Source organism: Netta rufina (assembly GCF_964035555.1).
Source record: "Netta rufina genome assembly, chromosome: Z".
Taxonomy (NCBI): domain Eukaryota; kingdom Metazoa; phylum Chordata; class Aves; order Anseriformes; family Anatidae; genus Netta; species Netta rufina.
The window spans coordinates 76,862,822-76,889,715 of NC_140126.1; the positions used below are offsets into that span (position 1 = coordinate 76,862,822).

The 26,894-nt window shown below is 38.9% G+C and overlaps 1 protein-coding gene across 3 annotated transcripts in view; it reads right to left on the minus strand.

Annotated features, from left to right (window-relative positions):
* Window positions 1-26,894, minus strand: part of ARB2A (ARB2 cotranscriptional regulator A) — a 256,989-nt gene that overhangs the window by 108,391 nt on the left and 121,704 nt on the right. For all 3 annotated transcript variants that reach the window (XM_084304787.1, XM_084304788.1, XM_084304786.1), the window contains exon 7: window positions 19,690-19,908. In XM_084304787.1, the coding sequence (XP_084160913.1) occupies window positions 19,690-19,908 (219 nt within the window). The remainder of the gene's footprint in view (window positions 1-19,689; window positions 19,909-26,894) is intronic.

The following is a 26,894-nucleotide window of genomic DNA, read 5'->3' on the forward strand; positions in this document are numbered from 1 at the left end:
TGATGTTTCTCTTCATGTCTTCCCATCATGGCACTCCCATTTTCTCTGTACTTGCATATCTACTTTACTCTTCTTCATACACTTTCCTTCCTTTCATAATCCTCAAATTTAAAAAAAAAAAGAAAAAAAGTGAAATCAAGTTTCTTTTGCCCATTCTACTGCATCATCTCCTGTACTGGTGTAGCACTGTTCTAACATTCTCATCTCTTTTTCCTTCCCCAACAGTACCCCTACAAGTACTAAATTACGCTTATCGCCTGCTGTACATTCCTCACTCCTTTTGCAAATATATGCCTTATTTAAGACAATAATTGTTTCATTATGATGGAAAATAATGAAACCATACGATGCAGAGCAGTTCCAAAGCCTCAGGAAAAGGTCTAAGAAGCTTCAAGGGCAAGAAAGCTGGAATAGAAGCCAAAAAAACAGCCAGCATGTGATTTGTTCCCCAGAGATAGCTGTTATAGTATTTTGACCAGAGAAGAGGAGGAATGTAAGGAAAGGACAGAAACCAAAAACAGGAAAAAAGTGGAAGGAAAGATATCATATTGTTTTCCTGCAGCATGAATGTTTGCAAACAAGACTTCAAAGTATCTAGCTCAGGCCACGCAACAAAATTTAACGTTTAATGGAGAAATTCCAGTAACTGTCCCATCCATCAGAAATTCTTTTTTACATTTTTAACCGCACGGTTGAGAGCACTATTGCACAGGTATTTCAGAAATGCCTCCTAAGAGGTGACCCGAGGATAAAAAGGACATTGTATAATTCCTTACAGAATGGCTAACACTAATTTGCATGCCACATATATACAAATATACATACACCAATATGGGCTGGCTTTTACAGCACTCATAAATACACGTATTTTTAGGAAGGACAGCAAGTCCTTCCAAGTGCATTTTATGCTGAGGCTAGTCCAGTTATATGAAAGGAGATGAAAACAGGCTGCAAAAGACAGCAGATGAAGGTAACGAAATCAAGAAAACCTCAGGGTCAAAGCAGATGGGGAGAAGACACAGAAGCAGAGAAGGGTGGAGGCCAGTTTGTAACAAATCTTCAGTCTGACAACATGCATCTAAAACTCAGTTGAGTACGTCCTGCTAAGAGCACTTGGAAGAGAGAACACTACATCAAGAAAGTTATTTTATTCGCTGCATCCTGAGTTAAATAGAAAGGAGACTATGTGAGAAAAAGGAATAGTTAGAGGGGAAAATAAAATGCAGACAACTAATGCTTTGGGCTTGAAAGGTTCAATGGAGGACATGTTTCACTCCTCCCTTCCTTTATGGTCTCCGTACAGGTTTTATTTGTATATTTTGCCACATTTAAACAACAAAACCCAGCAGGACTTTTCAGCTGTGTAGGCAGCAGAACAAGTTCATGGTCACCAAAGTCTGCTGTAGCTCTATGGAAACACAGAACATTGAATTCGCAAAGGTTGAACACTAAAATGATGCAACTGCATTATTGGTGAATGAAGTTATTTTCTTCAACAGTTGTGCTCATATGCATTCAGATACAGTCACCTCGTGTTTTTCCTTATGACCTTAGCAGGGATTAAACCAAGAGCTTTTGGATGCAAACACACAAGCGTCCTTCCACTTATCTCATAGGAATAAGTGGGGAAATAAAAAGACTGTATTATCTTTTTAAGGGCAACTTGTAAGAAGGGAGCAAGATATATACTCTGGCAGGAGGTAATGGCTGATTTTGAGACAGAAGTAGATACCAGGTATCACACTAGCTCAGTCGGGTCAGGTATAGAGCTGTAGATATAAATAGCATAGCCAAGGTTATTATTTGGTACATACCTTCTGAAAGCAATATGGCAAAGTGACTTAAGGTTGAATTTTTCATATTACAGATCTCAGTCTTATTCCCAGATCTATTTGAGGTGATGCTGTGTAATTTCTTGTGCCTATTTTATTTGTGAAGTGGGTCAGTGATGGAAGTGTTCCCAATATTGCTTATGAAGCCTTAATAATAAAGCTGTTATGTGTTTACAGTCAGCTACAGTAAGGAAGACTAGAAGTCTTATGTATTGCAGTTAAATCCATGTTGTATTAAGTTATAGACTAGTCCAACCTCCAAAACTCCTGACAATTTATCAGCAAAGCACAATCTTGACAGACCTAGCAAATGAGTACATATTACATGAAACATCTAATATCTGGCATACCTAATAGTCAAATAAAAGATGTAAAACAAAAATATATTTGGCAGAGTTAAAAAAAAAAACAATTAAATTGTCACTATCAATGCAAAGGGGATCAAGAGCTGTATTGGAAGGAAGCACTGATTCACACACTTTGCTACAATGCAAGTCTTGAGATTAGGCTCTGTTCTCAGCTTAAAACTACACATTTTAGTGAATTCAAGACTGACAATATCTGGCCAGGTGTTCCACTCAGAAAAAGGAGTCTGGGAAAGGCATCAGGTAAATGGGAAATCCATCAGTTATGAGGGAAGGGAAAACAAGATTATTTTTAGCAACGAGCTATACATAGACAACCCCTGAAAAATCTTCTTTCAAAGCAAAATGATATATAGCAGTAGAGGGGAAAACAGATGACTCCTTAGGTTTCCTGGAGCTGGAGAGTTCACTGGCAGAAACTGGATGAATGCCAGATTATATTCCAAAAGTGTTTTTTGTTTCCTAACAAGATGCCAAGATTCAATCTGCTCTAAAGGTAACACCCCCAAAATGTTTCGGTGAGTAGCCGTGTTTTACTTCAAGTAGGGAAGACTGCATGAGTACATCCCGGCCTGGTGTGCCTCTGAGCCCACACGCGATGCCCCGTGCTCCTGCAGTGCACACATAATCCTGTCAATCAGCAACAGGATGGCTGAGAACAAACTGGATTTTAGCTCCGGCTGTTGCCAACATCAGCAGTTAACTTTTTTTTTTTTTTTTGCGTTTTGTGTTTTGGCTCCTCCCCTGGGCCCGTGTTCTCCCCAGGTCCCACCGCAATTACAATCCAAGACGACTTCAGACTGTGTCCCACTTTTCCCACTTCAGACATAAGCTGGGCTTTCCCTGGTGATGGTGGTCAGGAAATAAAATTCAGAGCTATGCTATATATATGTGAGAATGGAGGGAACATGGATCCTAACCTTCCCCTGGGCAGTATGTGGGAGTTACTTTTCCTCTTTATATCCAGCTTTATTGCACACAACAAAAAGAACGAAGCAGCTCCAAGCCAGAGGAAGTTTTCCACAGCTATATGTTCAGCTAATACAGTTCCTGATCAATAACCAAGAGCTACTTCTTAACTTAAAAAAACAAATCAAAACCAAATCTATGCTCTCTTGCTGTATGTAAAGTTCATCATACCACCTTTGAGGAACAAACTAACCGAGGAAGCCAGATCCCTTTTTTCCACCTTTTTGGCCACAGAACCTGACTCTGGCCCTCATTTACAATATTTTAGTAGGCAAACAATGTCTGGAAATCATGGAGTGAAATCAAAAGGTGTCAGTGGTCTTAGCTGCATTGCAGCACCACTGACCCAGTAATATATTTCCATTCTGGCAAATGCAGATCTTTGCAGGAGGCCCTCAGCGCATTGCCATGTCAGGACCTCACAGATGTAAAAAGAATATGCATTTTTAAGACTCTCATTGCAGCTGAAATGTCGTAGATTTGCATTTAAACAGAATATCAAACACGGCAAGTTTGGCTGAAGATCTGTGAAGAAATAAACAGAGAGAGAGGCTGCTACAAACGGAACTTGAGCAGGGGAGAGCCCCTTCAGAGCAAAGGCTGCTCTTTCCTGGCAACATGGTGCACAAGACGGGCCACGCAGGAGCAGGCCAGCATCATGTCTCCTGTCGATACGGGATCTCTATGAGCGACCAAACCTGAAGCTTTGAAGTTGCTCACAACACGCTGTGAGTGTGGTGTGGTGCTGAGGCCACTGTGATAGCCGCAGGGCTGGCAAGCGAGCCTCTCTGAATCCAGTTGGCCATCCGCCTGCACCCTGAAGCAGCAGGCCCAGTGCTTTCCTGTAGCTCCATCAGCCAGCTAATGAAGCAGCAAATCTTACGCCCCTTGCTAAATCTGCAACACATGACACGGGCTCACTCATTTTCTACTCTGAATATCTTCTGCCGTAAATTTGTTGTGCTCCATTTTATTTTTTGAATGCCCACCCTAGCTCCTTGGCTTTTTGTTATGACATCCAGGAGATGGAAAATTCTTCTGCCAAACACCTCCCCAACTTTATAACTTGAAGGGGCTTGCTGTTTATAAAGTAATAACCAGATCTCAGGCTAAATTAATTAAGTCTCAAATGTTATTACAGCAACATCTCCCTGGTTAAAGTATCTGCTTGTCAGCCACGGTAAGACAACTTTGTCAGCCTGTTGTTCCAATTTGGATTTCCCTGTTATTACTTCTGCTGGAGTCTGGCATGTACTGTCAACACCACCCAACTGTCTTCTGGTAAAGTGCAGGAAAGGAAACAGAAAAGAAGAAAAATCAGACAGAATCAGTTTCTCAGTGGCTCTCAGTTGCCATCTCCAGGAAAGTTTTTTTTGTGTGTGTCTGTGTGTGTGTGTGTGTGTATGTGTGTGTAAAAATCTGCTTGGGACCATCATAATGGTCTGCACAAACCCACAAATAATTTTATTTATTTATTTATTTTTAACATCAGTTGCTCCCTATGGGGCTGGAGAGTAAATAGTTAAAAGCCTTCCTTCAAAACAAATCTTGTCCCTAAATATCTGCAGTATCTTTTTGCTTGGTACTGTTTCCAAATTGACAGACATGGTAGGAGTCACCTAAGCCAATTATTTTATCATTAAGACAAGAATGCAAACACAAACATGAATTTTTTCTTTTTTAGTCTGTGGATAAGAACATTGCTGACTCACAGAGAGGAAAGAGGTGCAGGAGAAGAGAATAGGAGGAAGGAGGGAAATGAATCAAAGGAAGTTTTTCTTAAGAAAAAATAACTAATTTCCCTTTTAGCTCTCTGACAGACTTTTGTATTTTTGCTTTTTTGGTACTTTTCCCCTCCATATAACTTGTAGAGTTTCAGGTGAAGGAGCTGAGAATTTGAAGCAGCATCTTCTGTGCTGTCAAACAGCCTGAACACTCTGCGTGAGGAAACTGTCAGGCCAGAGGTGTAACAGCAGCTCCTCAGACCAGCCCCATCTCCACCTTTGTCTCATGGATATTGATAAATACCCGTGCAGTTCACATGACCACCCCTGTGCCATGCCTAAGCATGCTACCTGCCAGCCCCGGCACACGGACATACATATTCTGTTTAGTTTAAGGAACTACTACAGCAGTTAAACAAATGTTAAGTTAAGCTAATAAAAATACTAAAAGACTAGGGCAGTGCATTTCAGTACAATACTACTTGCTTGTACACCTACACATTGTTTTTGTCTCCTCGCATTGTTTTTTCCCCTCCAAACTACTTAATCTCAAGGACTGAGATTTTGCCCACAATATATTTCTGTCTCACATAACAAAACCATTACTAAAGATGGCCTTTTGTGTGACTGAATTATTTGAACAAAAGAACATTTCTAAAACAGACCATCAGGTTGTATAGTTGCAGCTGTCTTCCCTACCAGCCATGTTTCTGGCAATTAATGGATAAACTGTGGGGACAAGTACATAAAAATTAATACAATACCTTCACAAAAAGAATTATCTTTGTTAAGACACAAAGAGAGATTGTGCTAGTTGTTTAAATGATTACATGGATTTTTCTTAACATGAACAACTATTTAGTTTGAAATGAATGCGTCTTAAACATTCAAAAACTCCGAGGGGAAGTCATGCAGAAGTGTTATTTTTCTATTTCCTAAAGTACTTAAAGAGTATTTTACTTTCCAGTTCTTTCAATCTGTTTATATGTTGTAATGAGAAACAGACATTTTTTAACCATGCTATTGCAAGAAAAATAGAGTTTTGGCCAAGAAAAATGCAGATTTCCCTAAGACCGGAAACAATGAATCTAACAAACTTCAACACATTTAAGTAAAACAACAACTTAGTATTTTCATTAACAATTTTGGTTTCAGAACAAAGCAAGGCTGTAAAGTCTCTGCTACAGAGTTTGTATCTGTTATACAAGTTAAACTAAATAGAACAGCTTCGCTCTGTACTTTCCTTTTTGACACTCTTGTCTCTATTTATTACAAACACTCAAAAGTGGTTATTTAAGTGAAAGAAAGATTTAACAGCCTCAAAGCTATTTGATTTCTTCTAATAAAAGGAAGAAAGTGCTCAGTGCTTTAAGTAAACTGATACACTGTTTACTTACTGTACAGTTGTAAAGATTTGCTCAAGTGCCTTAATATGCAGTGTTAGCCTTCTATAATTAATTGTATTTGACGTAAGTGCCATTAGCATATAAAATAATTATCCACATGAATGACAAACACAATCCCAAATTCAGATTCATGTTTTCTATCGGTTTTTGTTTCAATAATCATCTGACCCAGAACTCTGAGGGAAGAACAGCTGAATGTTATTCAAGCCTTAATTCTACTTCTCAATTTTACTGCTCAGCCCGCCTCTATTATTTTTGTTTGATAACAAGGTACACTAGGAAATGACCTTTAATCCTGGTGCATTGCCATGCAACCTCAGGACTTGCTTTTTACCTCTGACTTGAACTGTGTGACTCCCTTGTGCTGACCATTTTATTACAGTACATACTTTTTTGCTTAGATTAGTGAAGACACTGCAGCAACAGTGCATCGTGGACGGTGAAGATCATTAGGCATTAGATCACTAGCAATTTTTCTTCTAATCTAGTGTCATCTTTTAACAACTCAAAACATCCAACTACATAACAGACAGCTTGGCTGTATTTTAAATTAGCACAAATGCTAAAGCCAGGAAATGTAATTCTCAGGATATCAGAACAAAAGGTTCAGAGAAAAAAGAATTCTTATATACTATAAGATTATCAGGACTAGACTGTCACACTGTGACCTTGCTGGCGTCTAGCTAATCTGACAATATTTGGCAGAGCATTGTTTCAAATCAATAACTAATTAACAAAGTACAAAAGAAGTTGTACTGTTTTTGAGGCTCCTTGTTAAAAATGGCTTTTGGTTGCACATGGGCAGAAAGGTCGCTTTTATGACATCTTCACGAGTCTTTCAACATCTTGCCACTGTCAGATTAAATTACTTTTAGCAATTAATTGTCATAAGTTAAAACAGAAGCACATTTGTTACAGCAGGTTGTCATAATGACATGGTGAGCAGTTGTTTTGATATGAATTTCTTTCACTGACCCTCTATCATATCTTAATTTTTTTGGTTGACCTAACTGGAAAATTGGGAGCAATCTTCTAATTCAGGCAGCACAGGCCAAACATTGGGGGGCTTATTGAGACCATATACTGAGCAATAATCTAACAGAAATTCTAGAGATAACTGAAGATCTTGAGAATAACATATTGTATTCTACAGAATATGCAATTTATGATTTATACTGGTGGGTGGGATGAGAAAAATAAACTCTAAAAACCCACAGTGATGTATCTTTTGTTACTGTTTAAAATGGTCCCTGATGCCATTTTAATCCCATATTAGCAAGCACCATTTGTTTGATGCATTTTAAAATCAGGATTAAGAGGACTCAACATCTGTAACCTGTACTCATTCAAACAGTTGAGAGGCTTTGGAGGCTTGGACCTTATTGGGCTTTAAATAAAAATAATTCTACCCTTAAGTTATTTTTGTTAAACTTCTTTAACAAAATCATGATACATACATACTACCAGTTTTACAGGTTAGTCTTCCAATATTTCTTGTCAATGTATCTGTGAGTTTGCTATAAAACACTACATCATGATGAAACATCCTGACAATAATCTGAACAAAAAGAACTCATATTTATTTATCAAACATGAAATCCCATGTTAGCTGTCTTTTAGGCCTTACCATGCCATCCGATTTTTTAGAGCTTCTCTGAAAAACACCAGTTCACTCTAGCCAATGATGATGCAAACAGAGTCAAATTTATCAGAAAGAGATACAAACATTATTGACCGAACATCTATTTCCTTCCGCTTAATATCTCTTCTGTGTCAATATTTTGTGAGGTTTGTTACCTCTTAGAATTTGGGAGGGGAAAAAAAGTCATTGGAAAAAGCAAGATGTAGTCTGTATGCATACTTGGGTGCTATATAATTAAATCCTGTGTTTTGCCATTAACCTTATATAATATTGAATCTTTCAGGCTTAAACTACACAAACAAGTGTTTCTATCATATGAATTCTCAGGTAGGGCAGGTGGAGCCATCAAGAAGATAGCACAAGGTTTCTGCACAAGGGTCACAGAGGGTTCCTCTGCTTCTAATAGAAAAATCTGATCTGCTGTGTTTACACACGATGTGTAACACTGTGTGAAGCCTAGAGATTGAGCTTAGAAGCCTAAACTCAGCACCAAATCCTGAAAAGCGTTCACTCAATTAATACATGTAGTTCTCATGACATAATTTAATCGGAACACCCCCCCTGCTTTAAAGGGATGGTAAAACTGAGGTGAAACCAACAATGTACTAATTAAGGCAGATAACATAAAAGTTAATCAAGACCTTAAGGGAAAGGCTGCAAGGAATTAACGTAATCCCCACACTGCCACATAATGTCCGAATGCCTGGCCGGAGGGAATGAAGTGCAGATGAACAGGAAAAGGGAAGGCGGATTCACGCCGCCCTGCACCGGAGAGGAGGAAGCTGTGCAGAGGAGCGGTTCTGGGTGGCTGCAGGAGCCATCCTTAACAGTGGCAGCAGAAAAGCTGCAACCCCGGGAGCTCTCCGGGTAGGTTGTCTCTGGCCCTGGATGTCTCGTAGCAGCTAATTAACCAGATCTTCTGTCTAACTGAGATTTTGGAAGAGCTCTAAGAGCTCCCACGGTTAACAGTAGTTGAGCAGTGTTTTGTAATCACTGTTTAGCGCGTTTTGATAATTTGGTAGTTTAGCTCTGTTGGTGAAAACGTCTCTACACTGAAATATTTTAAATCTTAAATGTGGTTTGGTTATAAAACTGACATTAAGCAGTAAGAATTGGTAGTTGCCAGGTACCAGATGTCTTGGAAATCCCCCAAATTGCAATCATATTTACAATGCCCAATACCCCAGTACGATGCCAGAATATCCAAAATTGCCTCTGCACTAAGCAGCATGGAATAGTTTTAGCGGTGGTAACGCAGATGTCTGCATATGCAAACTTCTTCCAACTAATAGTGCTCACAGACAACTGTCTGGATGGCAGTGTCCTAATTAGCAACACCTAAATCAGTAGTACCTTATGAACATGGGCATAGGTTTGAAGATGAAGAGAAACTGGGAGCCTGCCCATAGGTTTCAAGGCAATTTGCAATTCATGCACTGGCCTAGAGCTGAGATACAGATTCAGGTCTCACTTTGAAATTAACTAACGTGTAGACCAAATCTTCTAAGAAGTGGTTGTGCACAGGCTTAATTAAACGGCTGTTTACTAATGCTTTAATAAAGTTGCAGCCTTTTTAATTCTGCCATGTCTATCCCCTTCTAAACACACACTTGGCAAATAATCGATTTGAATGTCACAGAGCATTTTTTTCTGTTCTCCAAACACAAAAACTGCTTTGTAGTTTAAAATGAAAGTTTGCAGATTCAACTTAACAATACAGACAAAACCCTTTTTGCCAAAGAAATAGCAAAGGAGAGGGAGGAGGAAGGACATGGACAGTGCCTCAGTCCCTCCCACTATTCACAATTGAGCATGCTATTAACATCTGGGAAACATCTGGGAAAAAAGCCATTTTCCTCTATTGCTCTACTTTCAGCAAATTTGGTCTTTCAGCAAATTTGAGGAGACGATTTGGCTTGTGGAGTTTCTTGATCTGTGAAGAAACCTTGAATGTTCTGCTCAACACACCTGGATGAAAAATGCCAGAAAACACTGCTGCCTGTCTGGAGGGGCTTGTATTGCTCAGGGCGCATTTAAGCAGAAGTACTTGTGAAAGATCACACGGAATTAACCACATTAATAGCTCAGTAGGCTTCCTGGTCTCAGTCACCTTTGCCTACTCTTTGTAAATGGATGACCAACTACAGTGTCAATAGTGCCACATGTTTCTGAGAGGTAAATTCACCTCTCTTCACAATGTCCACAGAGACTATGCACAGTTTAAATGCTGCCCTGAGGGCTGACATGGGACTTGGTAACTCAGAACCACTGAACCGTGTCAGCTGGAAAAGACCCCCCACAACCTGTTGTCCAGTGCCCTGCTCAAAGCAGCACCAGCCAGGGCTGCTCACAAGCACCATGCCTGACACTTCCAATCAACATAAAAAACAGTGAGGTCCCTGGTGCCAGTGTCACCAAAATGTAAAAACGCGTGCTGCAGAAGCTCTCCCAACGCTGAACTTCATGCATATGGGACAGTGGCTTTGAAGGCACTTGATGCTGATGATTATCACTGAGGCCATGCACTTGTTTGCAGCATTTCCGTATCGCAGCTTCATCCCCCTGACTCTTCCATGCTCTCACAACTCCCCATCAGAACTGAGGCAGCTGTCACCTTTTTTCAACAGCACTCTCTCTTTCCTTATCCTAGCAGACCTGAATTTTGCCTGGTCCCTTTATCTTTAGGTAGGAAAAGGCATTATTTCAGAATGTTGTCAGGAGGCCATGCTTTGGTTATTCACCAGAACTGTAACCCAATAACAACAGTACGTGTATTTCCACGCCAGTGCCCAACAGGTGTCATGATAAAACTCCATCAGAGTACCAGCCAAACTCTGCCAGCCAGCCACGGAAGTTCAAAACAGAAAGGTAAAGAAATGGTAAAGGAGCATAGTGAAGAAACACCCAGCAGCAACAGAAAAGTGTTTAGGACAAGCGGACCCCATAACCAAATCAGATTCTGTTATTTTGAGATCTGTGAGGGCAGTAATTCATTTGCCTGCTTAATAGAAAGCAGTCAGGCCTTTAAACAGCAAGCAACGTATGAAAACTTGACATATCTCAACAAGGAGGATTTCATAGATTGCCAAGGTCTTCACTGCTAAGAGATTTAAAAATAAGCAACAGCCATTAAACATAAGCCTACCCTTTTCTGGCAGCCAGTGCAAAGGACACATGATGAATAACATGATCCTGTCATCAAATGTGTTTGTTCATTTTTCAAACAGCAGAAAAAACCTTGCAGGAAAAAAGTGCAGTACCCAAAGGCTAAGAGAAGTGTACTGCAAGGTGGAATGCATAAGGGCGATGACTTACCAAGGAATAAGGGCACAAACTTAACTGCAGAACCTACAAATCTTTCAAAACCACATATGTAGTATGCATGTCTAAGCTATGCTAAATTTCTTCATTGCTAAGCTCACTAATTTCAACAGAATTCCTCAGGAAAACGGGGCCTAAAAGAAATAAATATCTGTCTTCTCCATGTCTACATGCAATTACGGCTTCCGTTTTACCAGGTTAAGAACACAGTAGCTGTGACACAATTAAGTGTTAATGTCAATTGCCCACTTTTCTAGGATGGTCTGAACTTGCAAGACCCATGAAATCAGATTATTCAGTTACACAGCAGGTGGAAAAGATAGAAGATAGGAATGAAAAACTATTCTGGGAGGAAACACTGGTTTCCAAAGAACAAACATGTTGCAGATGCTTATGCAGTATCAAGAACATCATCTGAATTAACTACTTTTTAAATTTCTTCCTGTACTGTGACTGGATGTACTGATTAAAACTTTGCTTTTGATAAAAGGAAACCTTCCAGACAGCTATCCCATGCTTGCCAATGTTATCACAGAACCTGTGTCCTTCAGCATCTGCAGGATGCTGAACGCGCAAGCACGTGTCCAGATGTGCTGCACATTTATTTAGGTAGTGTTTGTGTGCATATACATGGACACAGGCTTTTGTGTGTGTTAGGGGGAAATGTCCCACATAATCTGTTCTGCACTAGGGATTTAATGACTGACTAAAATTTAGGTGATTTTTTTTTTTTTTTCCAGAGGTGCAGAAGCAATCAGTAGCCATATTTTGTTCAAGAATTATAAAATTGACATTGGCTGGACACATGGCAAATGATCTCAGCATGCTGATAGTGAACTCAGGATCAGTGCTACTTTATGGTGTATCAACAGAACAGCAACTGGAGTTCCTTCTACATCCATGCGCGACCCCCATGTCCGAATGATAATTACTCACAGTTTACCTCTAACACAAGAAGCATACTTATGGTTGTCAAAAATTACTAATGAAGGGATGTCCTCCTCCCCCTGAAGAACCTGTTTAGTATAGGTGTGAGGATTTTCTTACTCCGCACTTTGCTAGAAGTACCAAACTAAAAGCTCCAGAAGTGTTTTAAAGTTACTTAAAGTCCCAGGAGTACTACAGGCTTCTAACCAGACCTAACTCTCACCGACTCGACATGCAACTCAGTCTGTCTTACTTTATTCAGTATTACTCCAACCAGTGCCATCTATTGGGAAAACTAACTAAAATTCAGATATTATTTGATTACAAAGAACATGTAACTCTTTGTGTATTGGCAAATTTAGTCTTGCAGTGACTAATAAAAAAATACAGAAAAAGAGAATGAGAATTCACGGTTAAATTCCAAAGTACAGAGCAGTGCAGCTGAGCAGCATGCAGCCAATTCAGGACAGAAAACCTGCTACTGACACCACCAACCACAAAAGACAAAAAGCATTTTTGATCAATTCAGCACCCGCTTCTAGCTAGGAAGAAAAGGATAAAACAAGGATTCATCTGAGAGAGAAATGGAAGATTTTTCAAAATTTAGATAGGTTTAGGGTTGTAAATACTGTAAAGCTGACTACCTTAGGATATACATCAGTCTGGACACTTTGAAAACAAAGTTAACAAAGTTTACATCCCACAAGAAGTAGATTCACAACAAGTAAGGACTTTATCTAGTAAAATCCTTCAATCATAAGGATTCTGAAGTATAATGACTGAGAAGGAGATGATGGTAATTCATTGTCCTCTAACAGCCAGCCACCTTGTCCTTATCTCAACCCTTGAGCCCTTTTCATCATATTTTCTCCCCGTTTCTCTTTGAGGAGGGGGAGTGAGAGGGCGGTTGTGGTGGAGCTTGGCTGCCCACCCGAGTAAAACCACCACAGCAGCCAAGCAGACTGCAGAAGAACTACTGGACTTATGTAAATTCCAAAAACTGCATCTTTTTTTCCACATGCTTTTTTCCTGGATTTTCACTTTGATTTCTGTATCAAATGAGGCAGAAACAACATCCTCAAGCATGCAGTGAACTGTGCCCCAGTTCCCTGCTTGCTGACATTCACTTCCTAGGACTCCCGATTTTCCTTGTATGACCTAACCAAAACTCATAAACATTTTTAGAGGAGTGGGGTGAGGGAGGTCCTGTAGAAAAGGGTTATTTTCAACAACTGTATCTATTTATCTCATAGAAATTATTTTTGTGATTTCTCACTATATGCAGGGTTTTATGGCTCACTGGTCCCCAAGGGAAAAAAACAGATAAAGAATCCCCAAATTTTGTGAAAATGTATATGTTACCACTTGACCTCCCGCTAAAATTTTTTTACCAGTTTTCCCAAACACTCAGATCTAGTATCGAAACATGCAATGCATACCGTATGTCAGAGGATATTATCCTTGTTTTGGGTATCAGTTAAAGGATTTAATCTTTGATTCTGTTGGATAAATGATAAAGGATACTCGCAGAGAACAATCTGTACTGGCAGGGCGATAGACTAGATGACCTGCGAGGTCTTTTCACTCCTTAACTGCAATTGCTCTACAATCAAAGCCAGGCAGTATCTGAGAATAAGAAGTTTGAATAATTTTATTCACCTTTGCCTTCAACAAGTAGGTCTGCTTTCTGCTGAGCTAGTTTTCTTTACGATTAGCTCACTAACTGGCCAGGTTTACTAAGCCTGAATCCTGACTGAAAGGAAGGACGACTTGGCTGACCCGTACATGACGGTCTTTTTTAGAACAACAGGAGCACTGCACAGCTCGTGGTGGGAGGAGAGATGCAAGCTGATTCTTTCTTTTGGAAACTCATACGGCTTGCCTCACATTTTAGGAGCCTGATCTAACAATACGCATTTTGTCGGCATCATGTAATGAATGTTTGAAGACAAGAAAGCTAGACGGCCCCGATTTATTCCTTTTCTTTGATTAAACCATACTTGTGAGATGCAGAACAAAGAGAGGGTATGGCAGAACGAAGAGCCAGTGGCGCTCTTGAAGAGATGCAAAATCTTCCTCCAGTGATTATCTGCTTTTCTGATTTCTCGCTTGCTCAAGTAAAAAAAAAAGACAAATATAACTTCTCTAGACTAGGAGATGCAAAACTTACTACAAGAAGCCCTTACAATCCAGGGATTTTAAAAAATACTTAATTTAACTACACAAACTAAATAGCCTACTTATAAACTATTTAAAGTTCAAATTCTGTATCATTTCATGAAATGTCTGTTCATTGTAGTACCTATAGAATGAAATACTATATATTTTTTTCTCCTCTTACACAGAAATTATTACTGAAGTTTCATGCTAACCTGACCCTTTAGGAATGACACAGGGGTGTCATTCTACACCCAAATGTAGTTGCTCAGTGCCATTTCGGATGGTTTTGAGCTCTCCACTTGGCCTCCAGCTGCTGGACCTGGGTGAAGCAAGTCTCCATCAGGTCCTGCAGCACATCTGCCAGCGCTCTGCAGGTGCCACGAGTGCCCCATGACACCCGAAAGGTCAGCAGGCATTGATTTCCCAGCACTTGGACGGCAGTCTCTTCGCTTTTAACTCTGAACATCTAGAGGTATGCGCGGCAAGGAACAATAAAGCCACAGTAATTTCCAAGCAGCTCTCATAAGCTTTCCATCACCAGGATGACTTTGCTGTTGCTTAGAAGTAAAAGAGATTTCACAGAAACAGAAGGAAGCAATGGGCTTTAAAAGGTAAATACGGGCAAACTAAAACCATGTGTTACTTCAGCTGTGTGGGGAAAGTAACACCGAATGTTTTAAGAGGCAAAGAAAAAAAGCTTTGCACTACTGGAGGAGACTCTGGAAGCTGACATCCGGACTCCCAGTGCTGCCACCGACTTTTCCTGCGCTTGAGCGTGTCCCTAACCCCTTGGGAGCCATCTGCCTCACGCTTGTCATCTTGTCTCTTCTGGTGGAATAAAGGGCTTATTAGCCTGGGCTCAGCAGTCGCATGGACTTTGGCCGAGAGCAGGCGCGCCTTGCCAAGTCGCGGGGTGGGCGCAGGGGGCCTGCATCTGCCCAGAGACATCCACGGGCCGGGGCTCACCAGGAACAGTCTCCATCCTCTGCACGGAGGGAGAACCCTGAGCCCCAGGGCCAACCCTGCATGGTGCCAGGGCTGACACATGGTGGGGGCGCAGAGCTCTGCCCTGGTGCCCGCCGGCCTCTCCTGTGCCAGCAGCCCTGCTTGTCGCCCAAACACGGGCGGAGATTACTCCGATACGTGCGTTTTCAGCAAAACAAATTAATTAGTAGCACGTGCTCTTTTTCTATTTCGTCTCGCACAAGGAGGGGGGGAGAGGGGGAATTATTTATGAAAAGTTGCATCCGAAATTAATTTAATTTCATTCATACGCTGCTAGTATAAATAGCGCTGTTATGGATTGTGTTATAGTGAAAATATTATTTGCGTTAAGAATTATCTTCATTAAAGCAGCTAATCTAAGTGGGGAAAAAAATACACAAAATTCCTAGCACACAGGCCTCGGAAAAGCTTATCCCTTTTGCCCAGAAAACCTGACCCCATCAGTTGGTCTCATGAAAGATATTGCTTCTTCCCACTTCTTCCTTCGTCGCCTCTTTGATATCCTTTGACTATTGTGGCAACAACATTATTGCAAATTACTATTATTATAAAATTATGTGATTTATACTTTTTTCTTTAATAACATTTCAGAATTCATTCAGTATACTTGTTTAAGTGGTGAATGCTATTTAGAAGGGGATAAATACTGATTTACATTTCTAAGTGTCTTTTAACATAGAGAAGACACTGTCAATGTGAAAATCTGTGGGGAGTGGGAGATGGTTTGGAGGATGGAGGGAATAATCATGTCACATTTAAGCCTGTATGATCTGTTTCCATAGAAAAAGGTTAGAGATCAACAAATTCTCAGTTTAGTTCAGTAATAAATGAAGGTTGGCTAGGGTATTAAATTTCTGGGGGAAGCATTAGCCAATATGTACAGCAGCAGCCTCTGGTGGTCTAAGAAAAAATGGTAGTATCTATAAGTAAGGATAGAAATATGTTTTTTAAAAGGATGTATGTACATATTTAGCTATTTGACTCAATTCTGCATTCAACACATTAAAAAACAGATGCTTTTAAAACGATCTGCTGGCAATATGCTTGTTAAAATCTGAACAGCAAGAGTATTAAAATTCATATGCATACATTAACATGTTATATAAAAGTAAAATGTTTTTGTTTAATCATTCTATAAAGTATTATAAGTCAATGCTGATTATCAAGAAGTTTTCTCCTTGGTTTGTGCTGCTAAAAAAGAAACCAAATTTGTAAGATTTTTACTGAATTGATGACATTTTCTGTCTTCACTTGTGAATTCACTTGGCAGATGTTTTCAAGAACAAAAAATTCTGTCTTATTACAAAACATATTAAGCAGGTTTTTCTGCCATAATGTTTGACATGATGTTTACTGCCCAGACCGAATCAGTCCCTTTAACAAGCTATAACATATGCCAGAAAGTACATTATTTCTTAGTTAAGAAAACTTACAGCATGAAACAATAAGTGCTTTGATCTTTCAAGCACTATGCTTAATGCACTACATACTTTGATAGTCATTTTTATTTATATTCGTTTTGTATAAAAATACAGTGCAAATTGAGATTTTGTATTTTAAGACTCTGCTTTTACATATTCTTGAATATCCCGTCCATTTGCATTTTCCTATGAAAAAAATAAAAATAAAATACTTATAGAAATTTACAATGGAGGAATTCTATTTTTGCACATTTTGGACAATCTAACTGCACGAGTTGGACCACGATCCAGACGGCTCTAATTTCATCACATGGCATTTCCTCGTCAGACCACAACAGATCTTAGTGACCCTATGGGAACATAACATAAGGATATTTATTCCTATTGCCTAACAGTCTGAAACGATGTCCCCAGCACATTTGACACAAACAAATCTTCCTTCAACGTTAGATGCAGTCAATGCCTTTGCTGTATCTCAATGAATGCATTTACCACAGCCACTGAGAAGAAATTTTTGATCTTCGTACCCATTTGCCCTGCTTGGCAAGGGCAATCTGAGGCTTACTCTGTTTTTTGATTTTTGTTTTCAAAATTCTTTGCTGATACTACTACCAGAACATATATCATCCTTAAATATCCTGTGGATTGACAGTATGATTTTTTCTTTTTAATTTTTTTCAAGAGCACAGTGAGTCAAAGGTATTGCATACCATAGAACAAGTAAAATCCTAGCTAAATTGTTCTTTCTGGTTGTTCCAAAGACCGTGCCCCTCACCAGCCCGTGGTTAAGGTGAGGCAGGCAGTGACCCCAGGGTGCAAGCAAAGGGTGCTCCCTGTATCACACACAACTCAAGCAGGGGAGGCAAGAAATATATCACGAGCAACGCATTGCACCATTTTGTCTGCACCATGGTATGCCTGGAGAGAGTATCAACTGTGTCTTTGGCTAGAAAAACAGACCAGAACACGTTTTATTCACAGCTCCTCTTGCAACCACCTGTCTAAGTTTTTACAGACTTAGCAGTTCCACCCAACAGGGTAAATGGTACCCTATCGGCGGTCCAGTTCTGTTTCAGAAACCAATAGGCAAGTAAATTGCAGTAATTTATCCTGCCATACACTGAAGCAGGGATATTTTTCATTCTGTTTCAAAAAATCTCTCTATATTAGGGATTATTAAAGAAAAGAAAAGCAAAAAATTCTTTCAGAATAAAACACTGATTGCATTAGAAAGCCCCATTTCATTTATTTCACCCACAAAAGGAGACTCTTTCACTAAAACTTATACTACTTCTTTCCTAGGTTTGAAGAAAATTGAATAAAGGGAATGTCAACAGTCATATCTGAGGCACAGAGCCACGCAAAAAAAGAAAATGATATGGAGTCATGCATTTTATGTTTCGGGGGTCAAACCTCCCGAAGCCAAATTTCATGCCTCATCAAACAAAAGAGCCATGAGAAGGTGGAACTGCTAAAAAGGTATCAAAAAAAGGTTTACTCTCAACAAGAGGACACTGGACCAGCATGCTGATTAAATGCATTTCTGGACAATACAGCAATGTCCACCGGCCCCTGATGCACCTTGACACAAGCCTCCTTGCCCCTCTTAAGAAACAGGGTCTGACCGGCAGGAAGAATGGCTTATTCCACAAAAAGAAGCAGATAGACAAAAAAAAACACACCACACACACAAAAACCAAAATACCACAGTGCTCTGTTGGTGGCTCTGAATATATATATATGCATCCTTTTGTTTCCCATACTCAGTAGTGAGATATTCCTCAAGAGCCACAGTAATATTTATGGTATTAGTGATTCTTACATCCAGGTTACAAAACCTTTTAACCAGACAGTACAGCTGCATTTCTCCTACAAACATTTTGATGTTAAACGACAATTAACAGGAACAACCTAAAATTTAAGGTGATTCTAACATCCCTTTTGCTGACTTTTTCTCTATTTCACACCAGAAAGGCACACACGCTTTTACTGATTTAAGTACACTGTGGCTTTTCTGCCATGTTTTACCACTGAATGAAAACACTAACTTTCATAATAAAGGCTTTGGAAATTGCATGACTCAGTCTCGAATGTATAATGCATAGTATGTATATGAAGCAGAATGTGTCAAAGTGCAAATAATATTGTTTGTGCCCCCTGCAGAATTAGAAATCCTCGGGTAGCACTGTTATAACGATCCCATGCTGGTAGCATTACAAAGTGCAAAGGTTCACTGAGTAAGAAAAGAGCAGGGGACAGAGTTTCCTCATTACACCATTCTCGAACTATTCTAGCTTAAATATTTATTAAGATATTAATAACTCTCCTCCTTTATCTGCCTTCAGAAGTTCAGCTGAAACACAATGGATGGCTGCTCATATGAAAACAATACATTATAGGGTAAATCTGCTACCACACAAGATGAACACCGGTATTTTCCACAATACATTATTAATTCAGCAGGTAATATGTTAAAAAACTATCAGGCAATAACTATTGCTTCCCCAATATAAGACAATGTAATACAATAAATGCATGCATGACGTGTGAAGCTAATGTGTTGCCTAAACTGCATTAAAAAGTGTTTCTTGTGTACACCTCTATTTATAAAATCATTTTTACAAAGTCTTCCTTAAATCATTCCCTTTCTTGATAGCACCACTGAGTTCCTCTGGGGTTTATTTGAAGTTCCCCTTTGAAATTAGAAAGGACTGTTTTGTAACTCTTCTAAAACTTCACATTCAGCAAGTGACAAAAAATATCAATAGAATAAAGACACAGGAACTCTGTATGAACTCTTCAATGCAGTAATGTATTTGTTTTTTTTTAAAAAACACACTACTTATTAGCTAATATGGACAGTAAACATATTGATACATCAGTAAAGAAGGACAAAAAAAAAGTAAAAGAAACTTACTCTAATATATATCTGCATTGTTTCTTTTTCTTTTTGTGGATTTCGATACTTCTCGTAGAAGTCACGTCGCTTCTTTGTTTCCTTCTGGATTTTATCTTTTCTTTCCCTCTTTTCTGCAGGTTCATCTGAGCTATCAGAAGACAGCTGTACTTGGGCTTTTGTCTTCTCCACTTCAATATAGTTCTCATTGGGATTCAGTACTATTACTCCATAGCCTTCCTGGTTTAGAAGAGACAAAAAAAAAAAAGAAAAGAAAGAAATATGAAAAGGGAGATTTAATACTTGAAAATGCTTTGCATTTACTTTAATGCTCTTAAAAACTTATATATTTATTTCAGCAAGTTCACACAACATAATTTTTAGAATAGCATTTTGAGAATATTCTGTTTGTTTCATTTCTGTCATTAAAGGGATATTGATGTGTGAGTATGTGTCTGTGCATGCACTTATGCATATACACATCCCTTAGCGTCAGAAAAGTTGCCTGTTTTACCTCTAAAATAATTTAATATGTTGTTTTATTCATAAGCACGGTATACGACTTTTTCAGAAAACAGTATTAGAACTAAAAGCAAAATATTGTCTTAAGAACTCTATATAACGATGAATAAAAAGCTTTAAATCCAGCCAATAAAAACCTTTAGAATAGAAAGGATGGAGAGATTTCATATATATATTAGAGAGAGCATGTGAAAATTATTCAGAGCGGTTTAAAATAGTAAAACCTTTTGTCTAGCTGACAAGCATACCATGCAGAAGCCAATAGCGGCAGTAACAATGAATCAATACCAAAACTGATTCAGTGGTATTGCTTACAAGTCAACTCTTTTACTGTGGGGATGACTTTTAAGCACGTCTTTAAATCTGCTCTAAAACTTCATTGGGATTATGTCCCGTATTCAACAAACCCAGAGAAAATTTGTGACCTGGAGGATGCTTTTGAGCATACCAGCTGCATTTTTGTGCCTCAGAAAATGAGCTGGTTGAAAAATACATGAATTTATGAATGAGAAATAAATCTTGAATAAATCAGCCAATCATTTTATTATGATTTTTAAATGATGGTAAATCATACAAGAATTGTAATATTTGTGAAAGATAATCGCAAATGCAGGGAGAAAAAGGGAAGCACGTGCATTTAACAGATGAGTCCTTAAAGTTACCATGGGTTCCCAATGAAAATCAAGCTGTCCTTTAAAAGTAAATTTTAATAAAGACTCACTTTTTGAGAATGTCTATACTAATTATCCGACTAAACAGCTTTATTCCAGCTTTTCATTTAATGCTTAATTTTGCACTTAGGCTGGGCAGGAAGATCAAAGACGTCCACATACCTAGCTTCACCAGAATAAACCAAATCTACACCAACAAAAGGTACTTTATTTGGACTTGCTTTATTCTAATCTGTAGAGCTATTCAAAAATCTTGTAACGCATTGTGGTCACTGTCAGGTAGACAGATTGTCACTCGGTGATTTTCTACAGTTGGACACACTCGACTAGTTATCAAAATCACATTTGAAGGAAGTTCCTACCCCTCTTCCTTGTGCTGCACAACTTTTCACGCCCTTCTCAAATTTCTGCCATAGCTTCTCCTCCCACCAAAACTAAGCTAAAGGACACTGTTGCACTCTGCTAAACAGGGTGAAATAGAGGCATTCAGTACACTGTCTCTGGTGTAAGGAACGTGCTCAAAAAAGGTCACCGTAGGCCAAAGAGAAAATTGCCTCCTCACTAGATTCGGTACCATGAGTAAGTGGTCTCCTGTCATGTTTCTTCCCTGCCCTCTCCGCGGAGTGAATTGAACTTAGGTAAATATAAATAAATAAATAGCCAAATAAATAAATGGAGGGGGAGGAGGAGGGGCAGAGAAAGACGGGAAACAAAGGAAGGCCTGGTTTAAAAGCTACCCACGCCTCTGCCGCTCATATCAGCACACGATGCCGCCCGCGCTCACTGCTGGTGAGGCCGATACAATTCGTGCTCATGAAATCCAAAGCCCCGGACCCATTGCCGAGGAGAAACACCACTTCAGCAGGTATACATGCTGCTAAACTGCACGGCTCGGATGAAAATCACAAATTTTGGGCCCTCTGGCAGTGGAGCGAGGACCAAGTTGTTGCCGCGCTTGGCACGAAGCACTGTGGTGGTGGCCTCAGCCGCTGCTCCCTTTGTTGCTCGTCTTCTTGACCTGTTCATCCTGAGCAGAGACGTCCTGCCTATCGATTCTTTTTGCCTTCTATACAATGCCAAATGCAAAATTCATGTATTTATTATAGGTTTACGAGTGTTACAGGAATCTGAAGCTCTGTGTCCACTTTTCGCTGACCACAAAACAGACACATAAATCATCAAAGAAGTAGAATTTGTCTAAGTTATTGATTATGTAACTGAAAATTACATGACTCATTTGTCCAATTTTATAAGGACACAATGTCAATTTTTCACACAGACATCAACAGATGAAATATGATTCCATTTTGAAATTCACTATTTCATAAATCAATTAGAGGATTTTTACCAATTATATTTTAAGCAGCATAACGTGTCTCCCTCTACATTTATTTTTTTTCTGAGATAGCATGCCTTTACTGTCAGTACGATTAAAGTAATTAAGTAATAACTGTTTTTTTTTTTTTTTTTTTCTCTCAATTGTGGGAAAAACTATCATACCAATTGTTAAGAATTTCTCCTAGGAAAATAATTTCCTTTCAGATTACTTTGCTTACAATGTGTTTTCCTTTCTCCTGTCTTCTGCCTCCTAAATTACAAGACATTAACAATGGCACCAGAAAGATTTGATAGCCACATGTATAAAGATGACTGGTAAAACCGTGCCTGATTCCAAATTCTCTCGTTCAGCCTTACCCTAAACATTTTCTATTGACAATGAATACTTAACTTTAAATAACATCTGTGTAAACAATATGCCTTTTAAGTTCCATTAATTTCTTTAAAATGCACTCACACAGGCAGAGCTGCACCATTAAATTTCAGTATAATCAGAAAATAAAAAAAGATGGGCCTCTTCACTGACTCAGAGGGGTTGTGCAAAGTGCAAGTCAATGCAAATCTGAATACACAAAACCACTAATATTTAAAAACAGGCCCTTAGGAAACTCTAATAACAGGCATGATACAGGTTTGGTGTGACTATTTAGAAAAGACAAAATCACATTCATTAAAATCTTTAAATGAATTTGCAAATATATACCTCACGACGTCATTAAGAATACGCATTTCCGTTATGATGAGCTTACAGCGTTATTAAAATGTAGTGAGTACCATCATTCAGACAAGTTTTAAAACTTGGTGATGTTTTCAGTGTAAGTAACAGCGGAGTCAATTTTTCTATGTATCGAGCGCACACAGAAAGATAAACCACTGTGTAAAGTGCAGTTTTTTCACAGTAAAAAGGTAAACTTTCTAACAATAACAGAAAAACCTCCATAAATCTTTACTTAATTAAACCAAGCTAAGCCTGGTGCTCTACCATGTATCTGAGAGAATACAGATGCCACAGAGAAGTCAAAGTTTGCCTGCATCACCCATTAGTGTATCTGTGATGAGAAGTAATAATCAGGATAGACACTGATAAATACAAGTTGCAGCCTCTAACCTACTCGCTCAGGGGATACAATTACAGTTTCTCTTTCAGACTAGAATACTCTATTAGCAGCTATTTCCTGGAATTCACTTCATGGTAAGTCAGCAGTAAAACATCTTTAACAACTACTATCAACCTCCAAGTAACTACTTCTGGAGGCAGGGGACTGTGTGCAAGCTCTGCTTTCAGGTTAGTAAATACAAATGTACATAATTGTTGTCTGTCTTGTGACTGAACCAGCAACGTATGATGAAAACTGGCTGAAAAAAATCAAGTGTTGGGAAGAATAAAAAATCTCAGTTACAATACCTTTACTACAAAGCCAGAGCAATGTAGAAGGGCCTTTTTCACCCTAATACACAAGCCAGAATTGCAAAGGTACAGTCTCTTACTGGAAGTTTAAGCAAGTTGTTTGAAACAACAAAATTAGTGTATCTGGCAGTAAAACTGAGATTAAAAAAAAAAAAAAAAAAAGTAAAAGAACTCCAAAATATTCAAAATATTTGAGGTAAATTCTAAATCTTTTGAAATCTCTTCTGCCTAGCCAAATGAATAATGAGCTGAAAGGATTCAGCTCTGCATATTAATCCACCAGGATGGGATACCATATGTGACCAGAGAGGTCAGGGCTGGAGAGGAATCTTTTGACCTGTGTAACTATCTTTTTGGACTGCAAGCGGGGGTCTGAAAGAGATCATTTTCTTAAGGCTTATCAACCTGATTTTTCAAGTTCAGATTTCTGTGTAGATTGTTTGCAACAAGCTCAGAGCTAATTCCCAAGGGAAATGTAACTCCAAGTGCTCGGCTCTTAAACCTTCCCGTGGTTAAAATGGACACAGCAACGTCCATTCATCTTTCTGAAAGATGTATGTTCCGTTTATTTTCCATCTTTTTTCATGGGAAGGGTACATATATGTCACTGTTGCAACATCGTAGGTGCAACAGTGGGATGAGGTCATGACAACCAATCCGAAGTCACTAGTGAAGCGTTAAAGTAAACATAGCTGTTGGAGATGCAGCTCAGCTTGAAAAATGCCCCCTCCATTATTTGAGCAATTTTCTCAAGACGTGACCTGAGACTGAAACGCCTGAAATGTCAGTTGACTCCGCTTTCTGTTTCCACCCAATGTACATTTTGGCAACTGCACCCTGCCAGTACTTTGCAATATTTTCACCCCAGCTACACCTCAGCGCTTGGCGCGCTGAATTCCAGTGCTGTGTCCAAGTGTGTAAAAATGCCGTGTTACTGCCAAACACACATTGTCCCACTAAGTTCCCAACTTAAAATAGCTCATCAAGTTAGGCAGGAAAAGAAAACATGCCACAAAAAGTTTTTAGAGGACCACCTGTTGTCTATTATTTTTACATAGCACTTACTCATAAATCATAACACAGGGTAATTAATCAAGCTGTCAAAGAGAAGGTCAAAGGTTATGTGGGGGAGTCAGAAGGTCATGCATGGGCTGATAGAGGTCAGGGTCACACCGCATTCCTCATTATCAAGTTGGGATGAGAGACGGCCCAAGCAAACAAAAGTGAAAGCAGATGGAGAAGTGAGTGGATAAAAAAAAAAAGAAAGAAGAAAACTTCACAAACAAAAAGAAAAGTGAAAGAAGAATGTCAGTTGCCTTCAAACAAGGAGGAGAATAGAGCAGAAATACATTGAGATGTTCTCAAAAGGTCTCACACAACACAAAGAAACTACAGTTTGATTATTCAAATACATTTAATATAACTTTCCATCTCATCTTTTTGCAAATAGTAAGCAACGCTACAAACCAGGCGCAGTAGTTTTGGTTCCATTTCACATCTGAAGTCAATACTTTCGAGGTGAATTAGACAAAAGAACCCTATTGCTGTGATGAATTCTGATGGATATATAAAAGTGCTTTTAAATGCTGAAGTTTATTCCTGTTTATGGCTACAACCAACAGAGGTTCAATAAAAACTTATAACCTGTTTGAATGATGTATTAAGAACTATACTTTCATATACACAAATACTCAAAAACACAAAGCATCATAAAAGTCCCTCTGGATGACACAACCGTTATAAAATATTCTATCATTACACTGACCTGAATTAGATGCAGAATACTGTGCAAAATTAGCTGTCACCCTTTCCTCAAAATCTTTGTTAATCTCATTTTGAATGTTTGCAGCTTTATCAACACATGCATCAATGTCAGCTCCTTGGTTACTGAACCGCTGTACTTGGAAGAAGATATAATTAAAATGTTTTGGCACAGAAAAGGTGAAATTGTATCTTCCCCTGTTCCCTGAGGAGTCTGTAAAACATGTAGGATATATTGACAAACACACACCCTTGTCTAGAGCCCTGACATCCCAGGTCACCCAACTGCTATTTATTTCAAAACATTCACTTTACACTTACCCAAACTGTCACCTGCTGTGTTACTAACTTTTAATGGATATTAGAGCTATAAAAACAATAAACTCTTCATTTCCTTTCTGTTACTGCCTTCTAATTCCTCACTGCATTTGGTCTGCATGCAGAACTGTATTCATCTCATTTCACCATATATAGGAACTTTGTGCTGGGAAGTACAAAACAGGCCATTAAGTGTGTTTTCCTTCACTATTTATTAATTTGGTGCTAGTGCAGCTATCCTAAACAAACCAATGTTCTAGGCTAAAAAAAACAACAACACAACAAAACAGACAAAACACCACCACAAAACAGATAAGCTGTTACTGCATTTTGAGTTTACTGTTGGAAAGTTTTGAAAAGAACTAGTGTTTTACATCTATCTATAATTAGCAACCTAGATATTTCTATGTTAAGATCTGCAGTCATGTTTCATGGTGTTTGTTCCGAAGGCCAAAACTAAGAAAACACATCTGCGTATTACAAAAGTTTTGCTCCCTTACTTGTGTACTGTATCCTTGATAGGGAACTCCTGTGCCTTTGTAAGCCCCGACTTAATTGAGATTTTCAGTAGAAGATTGTTTCTCATCATAAGTGAAATGCAAGAAACCTAAAAAATGCTGTCGCATTAACTTAATTATGTGAATTAATAGAAAAGAATTAGGTTCACATTCAAAGGCTTCTTCAAACATTCTTTAATAAGCCTCAGCCACAACACCTCTCCCTAACGTGAGATTCAGGCTATCTAGAGAAATCACGGGAGGCTGAATGGAAGTGAATTCACCCCAACCACCCAGGCGGAGTAGGACTGCAAATAATCCTCCCATAATAACTGTCCAGGCTGCAATAATAGTCTCTGCTCTTCTTCACTAACTGCACACAGCGTTGGGGACCATACAAGCCATGAAAGAATGAATTCACCAGTTACCCCCAAGGCCTGGCATCTTTAAATGATACCTATTGGACCCCTTTCTGTAATTAGCGCCTGCATTCTCCTCGCTTATAAAACTATTGTACTTCCTTTCCCTCCAAAAATTGCAGGAGCTTCAGTGTGGTACCAGATATCATACAGGAAACTCGTGCCTCTTTTACTTTTTTTTTTGTTAAGATTTTGATTAAAAGGTAATTCAGGTTTACACAGAACTTTACTTTTTAATGAAACATACCAGAAACACAATTGTTATCAAACACTTCATAAAACCCACAGAAGT